The sequence below is a fragment of the Podarcis melisellensis genome, assembly GCF_964234715.1.
Source record: "Podarcis melisellensis genome assembly, chromosome: 2".
Classification (NCBI taxonomy): Eukaryota; Metazoa; Chordata; class Lepidosauria; order Squamata; family Lacertidae; genus Podarcis; species Podarcis melisellensis.
The window spans coordinates 36,454,833-36,478,780 of record NC_138529.1 but is presented as its reverse complement, the minus strand read 5'-3'; the positions used below and the strand labels follow the sequence as shown (position 1 = coordinate 36,478,780).

The following is a 23,948-nucleotide window of genomic DNA, read 5'->3' as shown; positions in this document are numbered from 1 at the left end:
TTCCATTCTGTGGCAATTGTGCATGATCTAATCCCCACAGATTAACAAACAGAATTACTATTTTTTTCCATTTTTGGCTGGCAGCATGGTGCCCTGGAAGCAGAGCTGCTGGGACAGAGAGGGGACATTTTGTCCTGGGCTGGGGGAGAGTGTAAGGAGACAACATCTAGGAGCACCAGCCTGACCACATGAGAGAGGCACGGACTCCATCTCACATGGCATCCATTATAAATAGCTCTAGCTCCTCCATCTTATAAGATATTCAGGAGAACAGCAGGTCCAGTAACAGATGGCGGTGAGAGCAGAGCAAGCACTGCACATGTTACCCTGCTCTGAGGTGGTGTCTAGTGGGGGCCCCAATTACTGTATGTTACTTGTAACTCACTGCATCCCTTTCAGATGCAAAAGAGAACAGGGCTCTGCTGTGTAAAAAAGGGAATTGCACTAGGTACACCTTATGCCAACTACACCTGCTGAAACCCCTCTTTTCTACACAACACTTAACAGGTGTACTATGGGAGCCTGTCTTCTTCTGCATCTGGCCTCCCTACTTCCTATAGCATCTAATATATGCACTGTTGTGGCTGGGTGCTGGTCTACTTGATCAAAAGCTTTGCCTTCAGAAAAACACAAGACTTGCAGCTCCCCAGACATATAAAGCACAAACAATTCTGAACCCCGAGCCTTGAAAATGTTTCATTATCTATTTATTTTCTTAGCCACATACCCATCACACTTACGAGCTCAACATGTCCCATGTGACTTGTGCTGTGGTTAACATCAGTCCTCAGGGTTGCTGTGTTTTCAGTTCAGAATCAGTTCAGTCACTTCAGCGACAAGCCAGTTCTGCTGCAGTTTTAAGATAGTCATTCTGCAATATGTCCAATTGGGTGCTTGCCATGCTTGTTCTCTTCCTGCTTCCCCATGGAACATCAGCCTCCGATGGTAAGCATAAGAAAACTACTATTTTTTCTGACTTTGCTGCATTGTATCTGTATCTGGGGAGGGGAGGGGTTGCCTCCTTAATTTCCCTCCTAAAGTCCTCCCCCTCCCCATTTCTGCAACTAGGGTATAACAATACTGTTTCTTGAGGCGTTTCTAGACTGTTGCTATTTTCAGATGGGATTCAGTCACATACCAGCAAATTCAGGTTGTGCTATTAAATTTGTTTTGGAGCTCTTGTGCCCCCCCTCCTCAGAAAAACAAACAAACCTCCAGACATTTTGCTGAGGAATGTGATGGAGAAATGCACTGGGAAGTGTGGCATAATGTTTGCTTGATGCAATGTTCTCTAACCTCTCCACAAACAGAACAAATGCTCAAAAATACAATCAGATTGCAAACTTTTTGAAAAACTATTAAGGTGAATGATCAATAAACAAGTTGTCTCGAAGTGAACTCAGAGCAGGGCTGGCTGACCCATGAAGCCAGGTGAAGTGATTGCCTAAGGCAGCAGAATTCACAGGGGCAGAAGATCCCAATGTGGATCCTTCTCTCCCCACCCTCATTCTTGATGCAGATCTTCACCCCTTCTTCTCTGGTGGGCAAAGGGACACCATTTAGTAGTTTGCCTCGGGTGCCAAAATGTATTCGACTGGTCCTGTTTCAGAGGCTCCCTTTTGCCTACATAGCCATCATAGTTGTTAAAATCATACAAGTAGAAACTGCTCATGTCTTTTAACTCTTGAAAAATAACATTATCCCCCACCCACCCCAACTGAAAGTCCCAGGAATCCCAAAATGTATATCAAATTTGAAATTCCCATTTTGAAATCTTTACGTTTTTGAAGATTTTTGGATTTGGGAGATCGTAATCTACATGGCCCAAATGTTTCCATGCATACATGATGCCATTTGCAGTGAATTTACATGTTAATAATTCCCTACTAAAAAATCTCACCCCACCCCAGCTGCTATCTTGCACTCAAAGGTGGTGTTCATCGTAAGCTATTGCATTATTTGATGTGGGTCAGATTCCAGATCAGGGTCATATAGCTGCTTTTCCTCAAAATAAAAGGACTCAGTTTACAATGCTTTCTGAAAAGCATGTAGAAGGTAAAGTGCAGTTTGACCCTCTTTTGAGATCAAATGACTGAGCTAGGGTCAATTAACATGGCATTTGATAGGGATTTTTCTTTGGGGTGTGTGTGCATGTGTGTGTGTACGTGCGTGCATGCGTGCCTGCTGCACAGCCAGTGAACAAAACACTGTTTGTGTCTGCAGAAAAGAAAAATACTGTTACAGGCAACACTAATAGTCTATTATTAATTTTGAAACCTGAGTGTATGAATATAATTAGTGGCTACATGGTGGTTTAAGCTAAATTTATATATAAAAGATTAAGATACTGAACTCTCCTCAAAGCTCTCTGAGAACTAGTCCTCATCGTGCCTAATTCTCCCCTCCATAAATGTTGAGTTCTCAATGAGGGGGGGGGGGAGGGAGAGAGACAGTAAAAAATATCAAATATTCAAATAAAAACAGCAGAAAGCAGATCCTCGTGTCTATGCAAAAAAAGTTATCTAAACTAAATGATTTTGGCTGTACCAGAATAAGGTGATGATGGGCTCTGGTAGGCCTCTCTGTGACGGTAGGCAGGGTGGGTGGATGACAGTCATCAGGAACTTTGCATTTTCCTATTAACATAATGTTATGGGGTAGATGCTGAGAAATGTAGGTTTTCTGCAATGAAAGTGAGCGTCTTTAGAAAACACTGCAGCAACAGTTCTCCGGTTTCCACATACCACTAAATCATGGTTTACTAATGGCTTAGAATTATGTGTGAACCCTTTTCGGTGGATTGGCTATGTTTGCTTACTGCCAGCAAACCGCAGTCTGAAACCATGGTTTGTTGTTAGATAGACAATATTTTATTAGATGTCTCAGTGGTCTGATTCAGTATAACGCAGCTTCCTAAATTTCCTTGTGGGGGATCAGTCTTACTACAGAGAGACTGGACAAAGAAAAACATGCTCATACCTTTAAGCAGGCAAACAAATAAAACTGGAAGGGACATTCTTCAGTGGTGTGTGTGTGTGTGTGTGTGTGTGTGTGTGTGTGTGTGTGCGTGCAAGCAAGCATGTGTGGTAGGGACAGTCTTCCAGGATGAAGAAACTAAATAAAATAATAATCTCAAGTTGTAGGCATTTCTTCTGGAGGGGTGGTAGTGGTTCTGTTGCTCAAATTCTCCATTATTTTCTCTTAAAGGTCACATGCAGCAGATAACTTATTGCCCACAACATTAGAATACGCACCCAGAAAAATGCTAACACAATAACAAGCATTTTTTTATTTTTAAAAAATTAAACATCCCTGTGTTGTATTTGTCTCCTGCAAACAGTGATATTTCAGGGGCTACGGACAACTGCAGACAAGCACATTCATATCTAAAACTCAAAAGCATGTTGGTGCGAGTGAGGAAAATCTGATTTCTCCAGGAACTAGATGCGGTGTGAGGGCTGAATTCCCAGAAGCAGTAGCACATTCTGGAAGAATATGTATCCCCTTTATCTCCCAAGGAAGCCTTGCTTCTCAAAACAGTGCACAAACCGAAACACCGGTATCCTTTGGAATTTGCATTTCCAAATTTTGCAACACAGTTCTCTAACCAAAATATTTATGAAGAAATTCCTTTATTAGGAAAACATGCATTAAAATGCATGCACTAAGGAAAATAACAAAATACACTGCAGAAATATACAAGCCGGGGAAAAGAACATACAAAAACATGTCTGTTAGGAGAAATGCACCCTAAAATGTAGACGTATTTTCATGAGGACTTGCTTTCTGAAAGAATGCAAATGACGCAGAAATGTGGCAAACTGAACTAAAGACCGGGGAGCTAAGAAACTGGGTGTCACTGAAATTGACTGTGCTGTCCATTCCTACTCAAGAGTGAAAGGGCTTCCACCATTTCAGAAACTGGAAATGATTGTATCCACTCTCAGCTCCTGCTGGTTTCAGCATTTGAAACCTGGTGCAATCCATCCTTCTTAAAACCCACTGAAGTCAATTGTGCAGGTGTATAGATAAGTCCCATTATTTCACAGCAATACGACCAATATCTTCAGAGTCTCACCAGTCCTGTATGCCTGTCCCTCCCCCTTTTTCTCTTTTAAGTCACAGAAAACAAACCAGAACTAATAGTTATAACTGCTGAGGAAGGGGAGTCTGTCAATATTACTTGCAAGTTTGACCAACTGGCGATGTCGGGGCTGCGTTTGAGACGGACACTTGTGAAAGCCATGGATGTGCTATATGTGAAAAAGCAAGGTCTACGCATGACCAAAGCTCCTGAATATGCTTATCGCATGGAGTACTTTGAGCTGAAGAACGCATCAACGATAATGCTGAAGCATGTGAAGAAGAATGACAGTGATGGGTATTTGTGTGGGGGCACTCTGATAATTAACCAGGAGCCCAGGATAATGAATTTCAGCACTATCATCTTGGCAGTGAAAGGTGGGTCAGGAACAATCATTACTTCAACAGTTAGAGGGAATGGCAGAACGATTTGTTGGCTACAAAGAGAAAGACAAGTATCTAGCAAAATGTGCATGTATATACACACAACTAACTCATACCATTAGTGCAGTAAGTTGTCATGGATTGCCTGGATGCAGAAGAGTGCTAGGAGGCAGTGGCGCAGCATGGGTTGTCAGCACCCGGGGCAAGGCAAGTAATTTGCGCCCCCTAAACCGTGGATTTGTGCCCCCCCCAAACCCGCGGATTTGCGCCCCCTAACCCTAACCTCCAGATGTTGCGCCCGGTGCAGCCAGCCCCCCTGCACCCCCCATGCTACGCTGGGAGGCACCAACTGGGGAATCCCCAAGGGAACCCTCAGTGGAAGAAGGCTCAGAGCCAGGGGATTGGTGGGGGGACAGGATGGACGATGAGTGGTCAGAGGGAGAAGTGGGAGCAGGCTGAGAGAAGGAGGTGTCAGAAGCTGAAGAAGCAACAAGGTTTAGTGAGCAGGAAGAGGCTGTGGCCAGTGGCGTAGCGTGGGGGGTGCAGGGGGGCCGGCCGGACCGGGCACAACATCTGGGGGTTAGGGTTAGGGGGCGCAAATCCATGGGTTAGGGGGCACAAATTACTTGCCTTGCCCCGGGTGCTGACAACCCATGCTACACCACTGGCTGTGGCAGAAGGCAGTCCAGACTTAGAGGCAGGGGAGGAGGGGGGCCAGGAGACAGAGATGAGGCAGAATTCAGGGAGTCTCCCTCTTCTGGACAATGCCCTTAACTCTTTAAGGACAGTACAGATAATGTTAATTAAGCAAACATTAATTCTTCTATTCATGATAGACATTTATATCTTAGGGCATGTTTAGAGAAAGACTTGTAAATGGCAAAACTTGCATCCACAACCCCAGCATAGCAATTCGGTTCCTGATTTGCTCTTCTTCACCGTAGGCTTGTGTGGAAAGTAACAAAACATGTTCCTCTCTTTCTATCTCAGCTATGAAGCTAACCGAGTGTCCTTCATTTCTCTGGGTGCCATATATCCTTATCTTCATGTCACTGCTCTTGCTTGTTGGACTGGGATATTTTATCCTATCTCATATAGATGTGAGTATGACTAACACTTTCCTTTATGTTAGCTGAGTTCCATCAGTCTTCCTCCTAAAAGATTTGCACCTCACTGAGGAAATATTCCCAAGTATATGGCATCAGAATCTCTCTCCCCTTCCCCATAATTGCTAAATTGTTGGCATAATAATGTGCTTCTTCATGGGTCTGTATGAATGAGATGGTCTCTTGGACTCAGTATCATAGTTATTTCAGGACTGAATATGGGCTCATGCAATCTCAGTGCTGAAGAGAAAAGAAACAGACTGAAGATTCAAAACTACATCAAAGCATGTTGACAGACTGAGTATGCAGAATTATCCCAATTTAACAGAATAGAAAAGCACACTAATGGTTTTTCCTCTGCAATAATTAAAGCGGAGTAATACCAGTAATACCTAAAAGATAGGTGCTCTCATGATAGCTTTTCTCCCCACAGAATTGATGCCATCCACAATTACTGAATTACTGTTTGTTCCTAGCACGGTTTTCCCCAGAGTAAGGCAGCAGGACAAGAGGAAGTGTGGAGAAGCCCTGTATCTCTGAACACATAGATAACGTTCATCCTAAATTGTTGCGTTCTTGAGTTTCCCCCTCAAAGACATTCTGCCTTATACTGAGTCAGACCATTGGTCCATCTAGTTCAGTTTTGCCTACACTAGCTGGCAGCAGATCTCCGGGGTTTCAGATGGTGGTCCTTTCCAAACCTACCTGGAGATGCTGGGAATAGGACCAAGGACCTTCTGCATGCAAATTGTTTGGCCTCCCAGTGAGCTAGGGAGCAACACCTGCTGCCCCTGCTTCCAAGTGCTAATGTATCACAATCCTGTGATAAATTTTGCTTCCATTACAATTGCAGCAAAATACTTTCAGCTGTTCTGGTTCGCCAGAAGTGGCTTAGTCATGCTGGCCACATGACCCGGAAGCTGTACGCCGGCTCCCTCAGCCAGTAAAGCAAGATGAGCGCCACAACTCCAGAGTCGTCCGCGACTGGACCTGACGGTCAGGGGTCCCTTTACCTTTACTTTTACCTTTTAGGTGTGAGTTGCCTAGTGCTATTGTTTCAAAGTCTTTGTCAGTTTCTCCAGACTGGCACAGATGTCTTCAAGCTGCTATAGTAGAAATCTGTATCACTGCTTGGGTATAGAAGAGGCCAAAGCTCTCTTTTTCTATACCCTATTTTTCCCCAACACACTGGGTATCAGATCAACACATGCCTACCCATCCCTCCCCTTATCAATATTGACTCCAGCCCTTTGGGATGGATCCTTGTGAGCAATGCTTATTAATTGCTGCCTGCTTTCTCCCCCTTTAACAGATCAAGAAACGCTGCAACAAAGGAAAGGCAGCAGAAACACAAAATATGGTCTATGAAGACATGACGTGCAGCCTGAGGCGCAACACTATGAATAATGTGTATAATAATTAGAAGTGATCTCTTGCCAGATGGAATAATCCCGTCATTCTCAGACCCAGCAAAATCCACTGCTGCAATATTTACTGCAAACAGTGAATAACAAAGCTTGAATCTGCTAAGAATCAAGATCAAGTATTGTTATTATAACCACTTTAATTGAAGGAAGCTCAAGTCGCTGTATGGAAAAAGGCATTTAAATAATGCTTTAAACTTAAACTTTTTAGCAAGAATGCCACCCACCCTGCTTACCTACTAACCCCTTTGCCACTCCCCCTGTCCCGACACCAGGCCAACCCCGCTTCTCAGTTTACACCCGAACAACTCCTTCACTTTACACACCACCCATCCCCTTGCCTAATCTCTCACAGCTCATCCCAATCCCTGTCTTCACAGGTCTTCCAAACCCTCTTTTTAAGGATTGATGCACACACTTCAGAGTGTGGTCTGCAAAACCTCCCACTCTCCTTTAAACAGCTCACATGGGCGGGTTGCCCCCCACACTGCTTGGGTGTGTTTTTTCTTGCTTGCTGTTCTGTAGTCATGATGGAGTTGCAGCATTATGTCAGCCTTATAATGTATAGTAAGAAGCAATAATTTTGTATTTTTAGACATTTGCATAGGTTTTTTGACTTTGTGATTTTTTGTTTCCTAGAACATATTTTCCCAGGGTTTGATACTGTGTATTTGACTCCCGATAAAAAGTGGGCTTAGCAAGACTTCTAAGTTTATGAGTCTATAGGAATTTAGGAAGCCACCTTTTACTGAGTCAGACCATTGGTCCATCTAGTTCAAAATTGTCTATGTCTGGTAGTGTCTTTCCTGGTTTTCAGATAGCAGTCTCTTACAGACCTACCTGGAGATGCCAGGGATTATACCTCCGACCTTCTGCACACAAAGCAATGGTCCTTTCTTCAGACCTCTGTTGCCAGAATGAGCGATAAATATTTCAATCAAGAATGTGCTATAAACATTTCAATCAATCTCCATCAAAAGGTATTTTTTGAGGCATCTCTCACCACAGGATATCCTCCTTGCACAATTTTGGTTTACATTCCAACAATGACATTTCCTAATGTTACCATACATCCTAGAAAGACACGAATATATGTGGTGGTACAACAAATGTTCTTACCAGCCGATGAGATTTCTCCTCCTAATGTCTTCCAGCTGCCATGATATTCATGGGTTTCTCTACTCCTCCTTCTGCGACTAGTCATCCTAGGAGTTTGTTTATGTATACTTTCTTGCAACCCACTCACAGATGTCACCTGAGGTTCCACACATGCCTTGGAATTCTGTTGTTATCATACTTTGACCTGGAGAGCCTATTGGTTATCTGGTTTATGATTAGATGATGTATTATACCCTGTACTTTTTTCTCCATGTCTGTTTTCCGGCAAATACTATGGTAACTGGAATGCCAGTTAAATGAATGAGCGACAGTGATTCTTGAAAAGCTTGCAGAACTGTTTACTGGGGGGGGGGGGCACGAGCGACATAGCTGGGCAAGCACGGAAATGTATGGACTGATGAAAGTTTCTGCCCATACATGACGACCATTATTCAAACACTGGGATAATGTAAGATTTGTAGGAACAAGTTTTGGTGTAATGGGTGAAGTCATCAGTCTTTTCATAACTAAATAAATGCATTTATGGGGAAAGGAAAATGATTTATCTTTTTTAAAATGGTAAACAAATAAATCATAGTATTTTATAATACTTACAAGGGGCTTGCATTGCCCTGCTTGCATTGCCTGCCAACTCTTTGTTCCCCTCCCCTGTGTCAACAAGGGGAGCATAGATGCAGCAGCAATTGGGGAGGGGGAAAAAGGAGACTTTTTTTGCATCAGCAGCTGAAAGGATCACTGTGGGTCAGGCCTGTCCTGCCTGTTCCTTTGCAGTGCTGGAGGCTGCCTGGTGATGGTGGAAGAAGCAGCAGCGGCACAGGAGGCAGGGCATTTGACCTCAGGTGGCAAAACGTCCTGGGCTGGTGCTGGAGCTCACAGATCTTAGGAACACTAGAAGTTCTGTAAAGTGAAGGGGTTGGCACACAGAATGGGAGCCTTATGTGTGGCACCTCTTTTGGTGAGCAAACAGCCTAGCAAGGTGCTGTGCACTCTAATGACAGGCTTGAGCAACACTGAGCAAAACAAGCTTCCTGGGTTCAGAGCCACTGAGAAGACCACAGACCCCACTTTCTTGCAAATGCTCCTGTCTATAGCACACTCTTTTTGCTCAGGAAATGCACTGGTGAGGGGCAGCTGCAGTGTGGTTGAGAGACATTTATAAGGTTGTTTTGACACCTGGACTGTAAGATAGTTTAGAAAAATAATGATCAGCAGCTGGATCTAGACACATCAAAGAAGCGTTTCAGTTTAAAGCTGTTGTAAATTTAAACAGGGAAAACAGGTAGAGAAAAATGGGACTCCACGTTGTCATTTGGTGGCACAAAGTTATATCACACTTACAACACATATAAATCACTTTTTCTTTACCAGTCTAGCTGAGTCCAGTGTGATATTTGGCCGGCTGAGTATATACTTTAAAAATCCATTTCAGTTTCTAGATTGTGAAGAGTGTGGTGACTCATTGCTTATTTATTTAAAGTATTTCTGTAGCATCCATCAGTAACATTCCTGGAACAATTCGCCAAAAAAAAAGCACTGTAAATTTGAACAAAAGCTGCACAATTTAAAAAGCAGTTAGCAGGATTGAAATGACACCTGAAAAGCTCAGGAAAATAAAAAGGTTGTCACCTGCGACAGTTAAGTGCATAACGTAAGCGGCAGATAAAGGGAGAGCATTCTGCATTTGTGGTGCCACCAATGAAAAGGCCATCTGCCTCTCCTAAGATAGCAGGGACACCTTCATGTGGCCAGATATCTGAAGAAGTGTGCATGCACACGAAAGCTCGTACCAAGAACTAACTTAGTTGGTCTTTAAGGTGCTACTGGAAGGAATTTTTTTTGTTTTGACTATGGCAGACCAACACGGCTACCTATCTGTAACTCGGCCTCTGATGTTACCCCTGAATTTGTGTGAATCGTTTGGTGGCCAGATGTGGATTCATATCCCTGGAAGCAGAAAGAATTAACAGTGTACATCTCACATGCATATTTCAGGCATTAAGTGAATACCTTTTTGTTCACCCAGGCCTTCTAAACATGTGCTTCAAAACAACCCCTAGGCTGCTGTTTTAATGTGCTTGTAAAAAAAAACCCAAACCCTAATGCTCACTTAGTGTGGTGTTATGATCTGGTTTTATTGCATCCCTGCTACAGAAAAGTTTTACATAGTTCATGGTCAAGATGCCAAGGAAAATCACAAAGATAAAAAAGCAACAGCCCAACATAACATAGCTTTAAAACAAGACATTAGATTAGATAATACCATAGCAACATTTTTCCAGTAAATGACCTTCATGGTCCCTTCCAACTCTACAATTCTATAAAATTCTATAATTCTAAGCTTCTCTGGCTCCAGATGTCACTGCACAATTCTACATTACCCTTTAATATTCATAGATTAATAGTTCACTGTATCTGTCATGTAGGATATAGGACAATTGTTAGCACTAGCATCTGCACAACACACTTTTAGAAGAGGTGGTGATGGCCATTAGCTTAAGTGATATCCACACCATACATTTAAAGCACATGACTTCCCCCAAAGAATTCTGGGAAGTGTAGTTTACGCCGGACAGAGCTATGATTCAAAGCACCCTTAACAGTGCTATTTTTCTAGAAAAGGGGGTGCTAGAACTCACCATGAATACCTCTCTTGTTCTTTTATACTGGCAATGGTGCCCATTTGAGAGGTGCTGGAACTGAGTTCCGGTGAGTTCCAGTTGCCCTTAAAAAACTTCAGTCCCCAAGATCCTTTGGTGGAAGCCATGTGCTTTAAATATGCTTTAAATGTATGGTAGGATTTCTCTGACAGGGTGTAGCCACTGTAGTGCCCTCTATATATGTTGTTGGGCTCCAGTTCCCATCATCCCTGACTATTGGCTATGCTAACTGGACCTGATGTGACCTGGGACCCAACAACATTTGGAGGGCATCACATTGGCGATCTAGGATGTATGGCTCTCAGACACTGTGGATATAAGGAACCTTCAAAGACAGAAACACCAAATGCTGGAAAGCAACTGCAAGAAAGGGCTACTGCCCAGAAGCCTTGCTTGTGAGCCTCCAACAAGAATCTAGCTGACTGCTGTGGGGAAAAGCATGGTAGACTAGGTGGAGTTTGGCAGGATCTAGCAGGGGTGCTCCGATGTTGTTGTGTGGGAAGAAAGTGCTACAAAGCAAGACTGGTTTGCAGTCCCCACATATCCACAACCAACTCTGTGGGGGACAGTAAAGCACTATGGCTATTGGATTCAGATTGGGTAGCCTCGTGAAACAGAGAATTTAAAAGATGTGATGTTGAATCAGTTGAGAAGGGCTGTATTATATGCAGTGCCCTAGGTAGGACTTTGGAAATAACAGTGAAGAGAAATCTGTAACTCTCAAAGATGTCTTGGCAAACATTTTCTCAAGGTTTTTCTCTGCTGTTGAGTCAAAACACTCTGCACAATCAAATCAGTAACCTAAATTTTAAAAAAAATGACATCCTGAAAGTTTAGTCAATAGAGAGAAGTTGTTAACCACAGTAACCAAAGAAATGCTTTGGGGATTGAACAATTGTTCATGGTTTGGAGATAAGACATACCGTAGGTTGTGTGTACATACTACACCTTTAAAACACATTCTTTCCCTCAAAGAATTTTGGGCACTGTACTCCTCACAGAGTTACAATTCCCAGCAACTCTTAACAAACTACAGTGCTCAGAATTCTTTGAGTGGGGGGGATGTGCTTTGAATGAATAGTATGTCAGAGAGAATGAAAAATACATGTTGCCATGGCTCTGAGGAAATCCAGTACAGTATCAGTTATGGGAAAAGATTTCCTACAAAGAATGCTCTCAACACAAGCTGCATGTTTGTTTCCTTTTATAAAAAGTATTTGAAAGCAAACTATGATTGTTGCTGCTGATCCTCTCAGGCACTCTTTGTGCTTTTCTAGCTGGCTATAGGCACACCTTTTCCGTGGTCTCATGATGGTGGTCTTTGTGGTAGGAGAGAAAGGGCTGGGCTGTTTGCTGCAGAGGCCCTTCAATGAGTTATTTTTAAAGCTCAGTTTACCTGCCAATATTCTGCAAAGCAAAGCTCAGGCTTACCAGCTCACTAACTCACAAGAGGGAAATGCATATAAATATTCATTTCAGCTCAGACTTTCTTGCAGGGATGAGTCAGTGCTAAAAAGCAGAGGGGCTGGTGTGTGTGCTCACTTCTTCCCTCAAGTGGTAGGATCCAAACAGTGAGCTGGCAGCTGGAAAGAGATGCTTGAGACAAGGAATGCTCTCTCTGATGTACAGTGGTACCTCTGGATGCCAAAGGGGTCTGTTCCAGAGCCCTGTTCGCATCCTGAAGTGAATGTAACATGTGACTGTGCGTCTGCGCATGTGTGGGTCACGTTCCCTCGCTTCCGCACATGCGCGTGATGTCTTTTTGAGCAACTGCGCATGTACGAGTGGTGAAACCCGGAAGTAATGCTCTCTGTTACTTCCGGGTCGCCACAGAGCGCAACCCAGAAATATTCATCCCGAAGCTACTTTAACCCGAGGTATGACTGTACTTGTTTCTGCATTGATACACCTAGGGTAATACTGTTTAAGTTGTCTAATCAAAGCCACAGAGTTGTAACTGTTGATGGATCTCAACCAAAACTCTCTGCTACCATGCTGCTTAGTCAGTGTAGCCAGGACGACTCAGGAACATAACTTGCTGAACGGTAACTTGATTTGTATTTGCTTTTATAATAAACAGAGTATAGCGCAGCTTTGTACAAGTTACTTCTATATACAGACACAATTCAAACTCCACACACCAATCTCTGAACTCCAACACCAGACTGCTGCGTCATGCTGCTTATAAGGGAAAACTTTTAGCCAATCAATAAATAACCTTTCTATCTCACCCTTTATAAAATCATAGAATTGTAGAGTTCAAAGGGACGCGAAGGTTTCCTCCTGAAAGTCAGTTAATGATGTAGAAAGGTGCATCTCACAAGGTGTTGCAACCATTCCTCTCTCGTTGAAGAACAACTTCCCATTTGATGCTTAACTAAAGGTGTTTCCATACTGTCTCTGTTTTCTGGTGGGATTCAACCACATACTGGCAGATTCAGATCATGCAATTATAGTTGATTGGGAAGGTCTTGTTCAGCTGACTCACTTCCTCTAAAGAACTTATTTTGGGATAATAAAAGCACCCTGGAAAGTGTGGTAGGACACTTGCTTTGACACAACATCATCTAACCTCCCCGCTCAGAATGAATGCCCATTATAGACAGTGCCATCTAATCAGGATGAATTTTCATTAATGAACAGCTTGTCTGGAGCACCTAGGATGGACCATATTATGTGCAGGCATAATATGGTGGGTCCTGATCGTTTCTTTTCCAGTGCAGTCTGCAGTGGACTATGTTTGAATTTAGAACTGAATGCAAGCCACACTTCTGATACACCCAGGCACTCATTTAAGGTCTCAGTCCCAGAAGGTTCCCAATCATCCCTTCACAGACATCCCTTCACAGTGTGGTGTAGTGGTTAAGAGTGGTAGACTCGTAATCTAGTGAACCAGGTTCATGTCTCCACTCCTCCACATGCAGCTGCTGGGTGACCTTGGGCTAGTCACACTTTTTTGAAGGCTTTCAGCCTCACTCAGTCACAGAGTGTTTGTTGTGGGGGAGGAAGGGAAAGGAGAATGTTAGCCGCTTTGTGACTCCTTCGGGTAGGATAAAGCGGGATATCAAATCCAAACTCCTCCTCCTCTTCACCTGACCCACATGTGAAATCAAGAGCTGTCAGGTGACTGACCGGTGGGTGTGGCTGGAGGAGAATGGCTTTGTGGCGCAAATTAGGAGTCTGGCAGCCCTAATTTGGTCTGTGGGCCAGAGATTCCCTATGCCTGTATTACAGCATAAGCTTTCACATGTGTAAGAAGCTGGAGTTAAACAGCAGAGGAATGCAAAAAGTACAGTGGTACCTCTGGTTACATACTTAATTCGTTCCGGAGGTCTGTTCTTAACCTGAAACTGTTCTTAACCTGAGACACCACTTTAGCTAATGGGGCCTCCCACTGCTGCCGTGCCACCGCCACGCAATTTCTGTTTTCATCCAGAAGCATAGTTCTTAACCCGAGGTACTATTTCTGGGTTAGCGGAGTCTGTAACCTGAAGCGTATGTAACCTGAGGTACCACTGTACAGCCTGTGGCAATTAAAATAGAGCTCAAACACGTTCAAAATAAATGCAGGGGTCCTTCCAAAGAGTGGTCATTGACAGCAAGTAGCTACAATGGCCAAATAGGAACCTCCACATTAAAAGGTAATATGAATTTCATCACCAAAAGTTGGAGACAAATTCCCTTGTCTATGTCCTGCTAATTTGGTTAGTTGCAGTTAGAACTAGTGTGCTGGCATAGCAAGTGTTCTGCTATGTGCATAGCTCTTTGTTTTTGTGTGTTTTAAAGCCTAAAGAGTCATTTGTGGTGTTGATAGCAGAGCTGTGGTTATGTGACATTTTGTCTTCTTTGAAATGTGGCATTTTATCAGAAAGGCCGCTGCAGATCACTTACCACAACTATCGTCTTGGGTCATTCAATACAATGTGAGCAGAGTCTTGTGTGGGTGGACTGAATATTAATTAAAACTCTTGACAGGAAAGGAAGCTATGTGTGCTCTCACCAAAGTGAATTTAACTAAGTTGTTTTGGCCTAAGCCTAACTGTAATCCCCTTTAGACATTGCACACACATTTTTGTCAGGTCTTCACATCTTAATTTGCATGGAAACATGGGCGATCATTGAAACAAGCAAGTTGTGGGCTATATACACATTTTTAAATGTCCATGTGCAGACATCTAGGCAACTTCATTAATCCAGGTTCCCCAATCATTTGTATGGTGGTAGTTAAAGATGGATGCATGTAAACAGGGACTTAATGTTCAAGTGTTATGTATTTGCTGCTCAAAACACCAGCATGCCATTTACGGTATATTTTCTGCAGCAAACCATAAAGAGTGGAATGGACCTTACCCTTTGTTAACCCCAACTTGTGAAAATTTCAAATGCGAAACTTTCCTGGTCTAATATCTGCCAACATTTGCTGACTTTTAAAATGCAGCAAATTCACAGACAACAACCATCCACACATGGAAATGCATTAAACGAAAACCTGTTGGTTTGAAACCTGCATTGTATTGCATTGCAATAAATACAGGCTAAGTTTCATGTACAGTGGTACCTCGGGTTAAGTACTTAATTTGTTCTGGAGGTCCGTTCTTAATCTGAAACTGTTCTTAACCTGAAGCACCACTTTAGCTAATGGGGCCTGCTCCTTCTGCCGCGCCACCGCTGCACGATTTCTGTTCTCATCCTGAAGCAAAGTTCTTAACCCGAGGTACTATTTCAGCGTTAGCGGAGTCTGTAACCTGAAGCAAATGTAACCTGAAGCATATGTAACCCGAGGTGCCACTGTACTCAACTATAAATAACTGTACCTTAAACTCTTAGCAAAGAAAAGCAACCTACGTTACAAAGTAACACGGTAACAAACCAAGTTTGCTGTCATTTCACACGGACACAATTGTTGCCAGCTACAACATGTGAAGTTAATGGTAGCACTCTGCAACAAATTAAAGAGGAAACATAAAATGAAATGCATACGTGTCAACAGCTCAACTAACCAAAATGCAGGCAAGAAAGAAAAGCTGTCAAACGAAAGTTAAGTTGCTAGATGTACATTGCAATGTACATTGCAATATGCTTTATTTAGGAACACAGGAAACTGCTGCTTTATACCAAGTTAGACTGGCCCGTCTAGCACAGTATTGCCTGCACTGACTGGCAGCAGCTCACCCAGGTTTCAGGAAGAAGACATTCAAAACATTACCTGGAGATGTGAAGAATTGAACCCGGGACCTACTGCATGCCAAGCAGATGCCCTGGCACTAAGCTACTGTCCATTCCCTCCACTTAGGTCTTTCTTTTTGTAAAGTTTTGGTTGCAACTTAATATGATGAACTAAATCAGTATAATGTGGGTTGTGAAGAAACAGGATTTTAAATTTAATACATATCCTTTTGTGTGAATTTCTAATCCCCAAGGTAGGAACCATGACCCTGGGTCTCCACGGGCATGAGGACTAGAGGCTATATTTGAAAAATAAGACTTTCTCAGGGTCCCAAAGCTAATTGCCCAGCCCTAAACATAGGTATCCAGAGCTTTGTCTCTGACAACAGATGAGTAGATCCAATATATTTTATGGACCCTGGGATACCTTCCAAAGAAGTATAGATTATACCCTCAGTGTACTTCATCCATGGAGACCCTTAAGGTCAAAACTCAGGATTTAGCCATGGAGACAGGGACAAGAGGAAAGGGAAAGGGCGAAGGATGGGATATTAGGGATCATCCTCCCTCCCTTTTGCAAATCAAATGTCTGCTTTATTGCAGAACAGAACCACAAGGTAATGCATTTCTCAAACAAATCATACTTTGTTATGAAAATTTTACTTGCCAATCAAAAAAACAAGAACAAATTACTTCTTATTAACTCAAATCCCCTAGAAGTCCGGGGTTGATGGAAGATTGGCAAAAGCTATGAAACAGCATGAGATGGCTTAATCTCCTTTAATGCCTTTGCAAATAAAAAATTAAAAAAAAATCTTCCTCCATGAGATTGGAGGAGACTTTTATTTAATGAAATAATTAATTAAAACATTTATTAAGGCTTTAACAATTGAGCTAGCTGTAGATACTCATCATTTACTGAACTGAAAAATCTGTAATAAATAAGGTTTTCCCTCTTCTATAATCAAATGTGGCATAATTAGCCAATACTGAAAGAGGCGTTATAATAAATACATTGAAGAAGACTTGCCCTTATAATTAAGAGTTAATCAACCAATTCCTGTATGTTCATTTAATAGCTGATTATTTCTACATCTATTTATTAAGGATTAAAAACTAGTCACAAATACTTAAATCCCTATGTATTAAATATGTGTTTCATTTTCAAATGCTATTTAATATCCAGTAATGAGCTGATTAAATCTAAATGGGATACATACTAGAGAACTTGGGTTTTATGTGTGTGAACCTTCCATCTGGTTTATTCCCTTTCTGAGGGCTGCATGTCACAGCACAGCTTTAAGACCTTTAATGAAATCTCTCTACAGAAGTCCCCAGCTCTGCTTTGAAATCTCTCTGACAACAGCATCAGTGGAGAAGCCACAGCAGGGATGGGGAACCTGTGGCTCTCCAGAAGCTGCTGGACCACCAATTCCCATCAGCCCTAACCATTGGCCATGCTGGCTATGGCAGGTGCCAGTTGTAGTCCAACAATATCTGGATTGCTGCGGGTCTCCCACCTGTGAGCTACAGAATTGGCTCCACAGCCACTAAATTTGGTGTGCTATGGAAGCCTCGTGGCCAATCTGATGCAAGGACCTACTCATGTTGCCACTTCAGAAAACAACAATATGTCAGGAGAGGACATGCCGGAACTTGGAGCTTAGCCCAGGGAAGTTCTCCTCTGAAGATGAGAGGAGAAGCATAAAAGGGAGAGGCACAAGGGCCTTGAAAATGTTCCTCAGTAAGAAAGAAGAATGGCAGATGAAATTAATGGACTGGACTATGCAGAATTGGACAAAATGACAGGAAGGATTCAAAACCTGTGGGACCAGAGATTTACAGAAGATTGGAAGAAGTATATGAATTATTTGAGGAACAACAAATTACGCTAGTAGGACTACAAGAAGTTTTGTAAGAAGAAATATACAAAGTGTTACAAAGTAGAAAAAATAGAGATATTGGTTATGAGTTTGAAATGTAATAGGGAAAATAAGAAATGCATACTAAGAGATTAGATTGGAAAATTTTCAGACAGGACTGATGGAAGTAAAAAAAAATTGAATAAGATGTAAAAGTATATTTAATCACGGTTGAAAATGGTATGTTAAAAAACTAATAAAATATTATATATAAAAAGAAAATGTCCCTCAGTATTTAGCACCTGGACAGCACACTGAGCAGACACACAGGTCAGTCACTGTCAGGGACTAACCTGATGAGGAAGAGTGGTAGGAGCCCCCCACCCAAAAGCCCGCCAAAGAAGGCACAGAAGATGACTTAGGTCCCAGATCCTAGTGGTGGGACACTGAGGGGCAGTTTGATGAGCTGGGAGGTACTAGAAGCAATCAAGAGGTATCAGGAAAAAGGAGGATCTTCCAGGACAGGGTTAGAGGCTGAGAGTTGCAGTGTGAACACAGACTCAGATGGAGAGGAGTCAGAGATTGGCCCTGCTATGGAGCAGGAGGACATTCGCAGACCTGCTGGCTCACCTCTGACACCTTGATTGAGGAGAGTCCTGAGCAACAGGCCAAGAAGAGGCTCTTGCCCCCTTGACACAGCCTTCATCTGCTTAGGATGGATCCAGAGTGAAAGGCTAGTGGGGGGAATGATGGAGCTTGTGGTCAGCTTCATCAACGTCAAAGGCAAACCAGAGTGCTGTTAATAAAGAGCTAATTGAATTTTGTGCCTGCCAGGTGTGTGCCTGCCCTGTGGTTGACATGGCTCCTTGACAGTCACTGGTCATGATTTTCCCCACTATGGTGAGGTGTCTTGCATTTCTACTTCGCTTATAGTTGTTATTTCTAAATATCATTGCAATAGCAATGATGAGTCTTGGCTGAAGCTCAGGCCTTGCAGTGATGCAGTGCTCAGCTAGTAGCCCAAGCCCTCCCAGCTATCAGACCTATTCAGTGATAGTCAATGGATCGTTTGTTTGCTTGCTTAACAGGCAAGCAACACTTAATCATCAAAACCTCTCAGCAGTTTGTGTAAAGTGTTACTCAGTGGGTGCAGGATGCTATATATGTTGGACAACCAGGAACTGGTTCATAATATGAGCAAAAGTTGAAAGAATGTTTTGTTGAGAGAGGATAAATTGAAGGGGAGCGAACAGGTGGATTTTGAAAAGCTTGACAATTTTCGGTGAATCTGGTTGGCCTAGAGAAACAGGTAAAGAAGCTTTACGCCTGTAACCAAGGAAAGAATACACAGCATGATTGTTGAAAGGCTGTAAGGAAAACAAATAGTATATTATCTACTACACTACAGGAAGCTATTACAATCATTAATTCCTTTCCTCAGGGAACCCTGGGAATTCTGTAAGGAGAATTTTCAGCACGGCTGAGAATGGGAGAGATTGTGACAGCAAATATAGCATAAAGCCACACATATCTCTAGACAAGCAATAAGAAATGCACCCAGGAAACATTGTGGAGCCTGGGTGGACATCATCAGATATAGGCTGTATTTCATAAATTGTTCTACAGCAAGTCAAGAAAAAAGCATTGGAGCCCCTCCAAGTATATCTGGCACTTACTCCTGTCTTGTACCTGGGAAAAGCCCCCTCCCCAATGTTGAGGAGGGGAAAAAAGTAAAACCAGGAGAAGGGTGTTTCCTTAAATTAGATAGCATCTCTTCCTTAACTCTGCCAAAGCTTAAAAAAGGGGGTTGAACTTGGAATTTCTGTGTGTCAGTTTTGTCTAATAGCTCTAATATTTGGGCAGTTCAAGGAAATGGCCAGTAAATGCCATCTGCATTTAGTCCCCTCAGCTTCCCAGACGCTGCTTAACCGACCGGAGCAGCAGGTTATTGCTTCATATTTTATCCAGCTCAGGCACCATCCCTCTCATTTATTCCTTCTATAATAGAGCCCGCAGTGCTTATTTTCAGAGAAAGGAGATTTAACCCCTTTGTCTGCCACGGCCATGATCCCCAAGCCATGGGCTGCAGGAGGACTGCTACTGGGCCGTGAAAAACAAATTGAATAAGGGATAAAATAGTTCAGTGGCTTCAAAGCAGGTCTTGAGAAAAGAGGCTGCCCGCTGCTTCTCTGCATGATTAGCTGCCCTGGAATTGCCTCATTCCAGCCAACATCTGTTAAGGGTGAATAATTCTTTCTTGTGGAAATTCTGCTTGCAAATGAAAGGATGATGATGTGGTTAGATTATTTTATTGCTCTCAACGCAGACACAGAGTGGGATTACCAGCCTGTAAAGGAGGTAAACTGAACACAGAAAGACATGGGGAGGGATCCTCTTGTGGTTATTATGTAATCTCAAAGAAAATCCTGTCAGAAGAAAGAGCCACGTGGACCCTCAGTGTAAGAATTTTGGGAAATAATGTCCTAAGGTGACAGAATCCAGCCTACAGTGTTGTGTGCCTTGCAGTTAGCCTGAACTGCAGTGGGGCAGGCCTGGCCCCCCTTTTGGGATGACACCACTATCTACTGTTTTTCAAAGACAGGATTTGGCTAAAGTTGGGGAAGTCAGGGATGGTTTTCATTAAGGTCACCCTACCTTTCCCTCCGAACTGGAGAATAGGTTTCTATGGGTGGCAACTGAGAGGTAGACTCTCTCTGAGGACTGTCATGTGAATCCTGAGGTAAAACTTACCTGTTTTACCTCATGTTTACACATGTTTTACCTCATGTTTACACACTCCAGGTCTGTGGAAGTGTTGGGGTCTGCAACACATTCATATGCATAGAAAGAAAGGCAACTCAGGAAGAATACTCATAATGCTTGTTGTTGGGTTTGATGGCCATTCCCCCAGTATTCTTATTCCCCAGCACCATTGAGTGGTGGGAAAAGTTTCACCTGTTGAATTTCTGTCTGCCATGCAGCTGTTAAAGGCACATGTGCCCTGCCAGAAAAGAAGTAAGGGAGCATCCCTTCAGCTGTGCAGGAGGCAAGCAGATAAAATGAAGGTAGGAACTGGGTAGCTTTATCCAAGGAGGTTTCTAGCTTAGGGATGAGATATAAAAGTTTAGACTCAGGAATGGCTTCATAATGGTTAAGAAATTTGTTCCTTTAGGAAAAGCAAAATAGCATTTGCTCACTAGAGTGCAGTCATGTTAACATTAATGTTTGACTATTGAAAATTCATTATAAATAGTTTTTCACAATGGGATCTCCTAAATTAGTCTCAAGTCAGTTTTCTTCTATAATGGGCAAAAAAATCCCCTAGTTTCTGGGCTTGTGGCATTTTGCACTAGCTTGTGAACTACGGTATATCGATTGTCTTTGTAGTGCTTGCAAATGAAAATTTCCATTGTAACATACGGTATGAAACGAATGTGTTGCAAACTTAATACTGGACACGAGAGGGCAATGTTTCCCTAGGAATTTTCTTCCTAATGTAATTGTAAGTTGGAGAGGAGAGAGAGATCGATCCTTTTCTTGTAAAATTAGCTTTACTTGTATCTAGGTAAAAATGACCCCATCCTCAGGATTGTTTCAACTAGATTTGCTCATTTTATAAGAGCTACACTACATTTTTATATCTTTGCTCAGGACCTGGGGGTGGGGGAGATCATACCTACCTTCCATCATTTTTCAGATGAAAATAGGTGCACACTTGTGTATTTATAGTGTCATGCTTAACCCACTTTTCTGGGTGGTTGGAAGTTCTGGAAGCACAGTGCTTACCCGGGTTTGGTTTCATTTTGAAAAGAATGTCAGTGGAGGCTCCTTGGTATTTTGAAACTTTTAAGTGCCATTATATATGTTGTGCACAGCTTTAAAAACCCAACAGCTCTCCAAAAGCTTATAAAGTCCAGCTCTCTCAAGTCAAACTTGCAGGTTGTTACCTTCACATACAGCGAGACTGCATCCTTCACTGAAGGATGGGGAAGGCCTTTGGCTAAGAGGAAGAGGAAGAAGATCTCCCTGGTAGGGTTGGAAGAGATCCCTGTGTGCAACCCTGGAGAGCCACTCTCTCAACCCACTCTCCCCCTTATGCTGGAATTCATTTACTTCATTTGGTCTGTCCTCTGCACTAGCTTCTGAAACATGCCCTTCAGTAAAGTGATCATGAACATGTGTAGCTTGTACAAAAATAAGACAGGGTTTAATACAATGTTTTAATCTCACACTGGATCTGGCTGTACATTCAGCAGTTTTACCATCTGGATAACAGTTCCTGGGGTAGAGGGGAAAAAATACTACTCTCTAGCATACTCACCTATGTGCACTGTAGCATTTTTTAAAGGAATCTACCAAATAACCCAAAAGAAAGAAAAAAATAGGGAGAGAGATTTATGAAGGACAAGCAGCAGAGAAGAGGGGCTGTCCATGGTACAGAGACATAGTGGGAGTCCCTTTTCTCTCTCTCCACCCCCCACCCCCAATATAATGTTTATTGAATTTCCTTTTTTTTTCTTTACAAATTGACTTCAAATTGAAGAATAGTTGGAGTCTTATGACATGAGATGCCTAGCTGCTTGTGAATACGCTGCTTTGTTCCCATTCCTTTTACAGGTGTTTCACTCGAAGCTCTAGGACATTTTGCTTTTCAGGAGACCACACATTACTTGCACAGTTGCAGCTGTTTTGCTGCTTGCTCTGATTCCTCCAGCATCAACAATATGCTCTGGATCCATCCAACAAATTCCTATTACAGCCCTAAAGTGTTCCTTTTCTTCACCTGCAGTGTTAGTTAAAGGCTGACTTATGCACCACACTGTCCTATAAGAATGCCACCCCAGGTTTCTCCATATGACCATAATTCTCATTACAGTTATTATACACTCAATGACCATGTAGTAATAATTCCCTTCTTCAGAGGATGCTATAAATCACAAGATGTGTGCATTTAAACATTCCAACAATAACTTGCCCTCTGCTCAAAAGAGCAAATGAAGGGCTATTGCCAGCTGCTTCAAGGATGTTATATAATTATTTAGTAGTAGTATTACAATTAATTTATCAGCTTTGAAACCACTGTCTCAAGGCAATTTACACAGGGAACAGTTCAAAACAGTTCAAAACACAACAACAGCACAAACATTTAAAACAAACTATAGCGTGGATGATAAGAACCTAAACATGGGAAGAGCCTCCCTGGGTCAGTCTGAAACAGGATCCTGTGCAAGCAGAAGCCTCTAGGCAGCTCATAAGCAGATTGAGCAGGGGAAGGGTCTGTAGTTCAGTGGCAGAACATCTGCTGTGCATGAGAAGGTCCCAAGTTCAGTCAACGTGGCTGAACCATGCCTCAAGCCCTGACTCAACATAAGGCAGATTCCTACATTCGTGTCACAAGCTGTTGTGGTTTTTTAAAACTCTTCTAACAATAACATGGGCTCCACTCAAGTGACAGGGATGTTGGTGTAGCCTGCAAGCTATATGTTGCCTGCTCAGTGCATCCCTATAAGTACTCATTGGCCTTCTAAATGTGTCACCTGCAATGTGATGCCAAGAAGGCTTCAGGAATGCAAAGAGAAGGCAGGATCACATTCCCCCCTGCCCATTAAATCTTAGTACACCTGCCTCTCCCACTGTGATTAAAGACAAGTCAGGGCTGTCTAAACATCCCTTAAATCATGCCTCTGGTGGGAGGTGATTTATGCTGAGTCCAGAGGTTTTATTAAATTCCAGGCTATCGCCCCTTGTTCTTGCAAGTGAATTGCCAGCCAGTACCTCCCTGATATATCCATCAACATGGCAAGCCTGGCACTGCCTGCATCCTCCCTGTGAGGCTGAGATTGCATGTCTGCTTGCCCTCTTTGTTCTTTGCCCCCCGGATTCTTCCTTTCATCTGTGTTATCTTGAGAATTCTAAATTCTTGGAAAGAAACCCTAACCATGGCATGGTTGAGAAGTGCCAAAAGTTAGAGGAGGGCTCATGAGGTTTGGAGAGGTATCCCCTCTGCCCCCCCCATACCTTGCTGTTACACATGAGAACCATACAGGGTTAAGGGCCCTCGGAGGGAAATAGCTCGTCCAAGTCATCTTGCATTGCTATGTTTTTATATGTACTGTAAGCCGTCCAGAGTGGCTGGGGAAATCCAGT

General features: G+C 42.7%; 1 protein-coding gene and 1 long non-coding RNA gene across 2 annotated transcripts; both read left to right on the top strand.

Moving 5' to 3' along the window:
• Positions 1 to 644: 644 nt before the first annotated feature.
• On the top strand, positions 645 to 4,589 carry LOC309359214 (uncharacterized protein; the record flags this gene model as incomplete). Its single annotated transcript, XM_081892684.1, has 2 exons — positions 645 to 945; positions 4,120 to 4,589. Exons 1-2 carry the CDS (start codon positions 879 to 881, stop codon positions 4,587 to 4,589), a joined length of 537 nt encoding a protein of 178 aa, XP_081748810.1. The 5' UTR covers positions 645 to 878.
• A 606-nt stretch (positions 4,590 to 5,195) lies between these two features.
• On the top strand, positions 5,196 to 8,653 carry LOC309365515. Its single transcript, XR_014166222.1, has 2 exons — positions 5,196 to 5,567; positions 6,886 to 8,653. It is a non-coding gene; the product is annotated as an uncharacterized lncRNA (long non-coding RNA).
• The last annotated feature ends 15,295 nt before the right edge of the window (positions 8,654 to 23,948 follow it).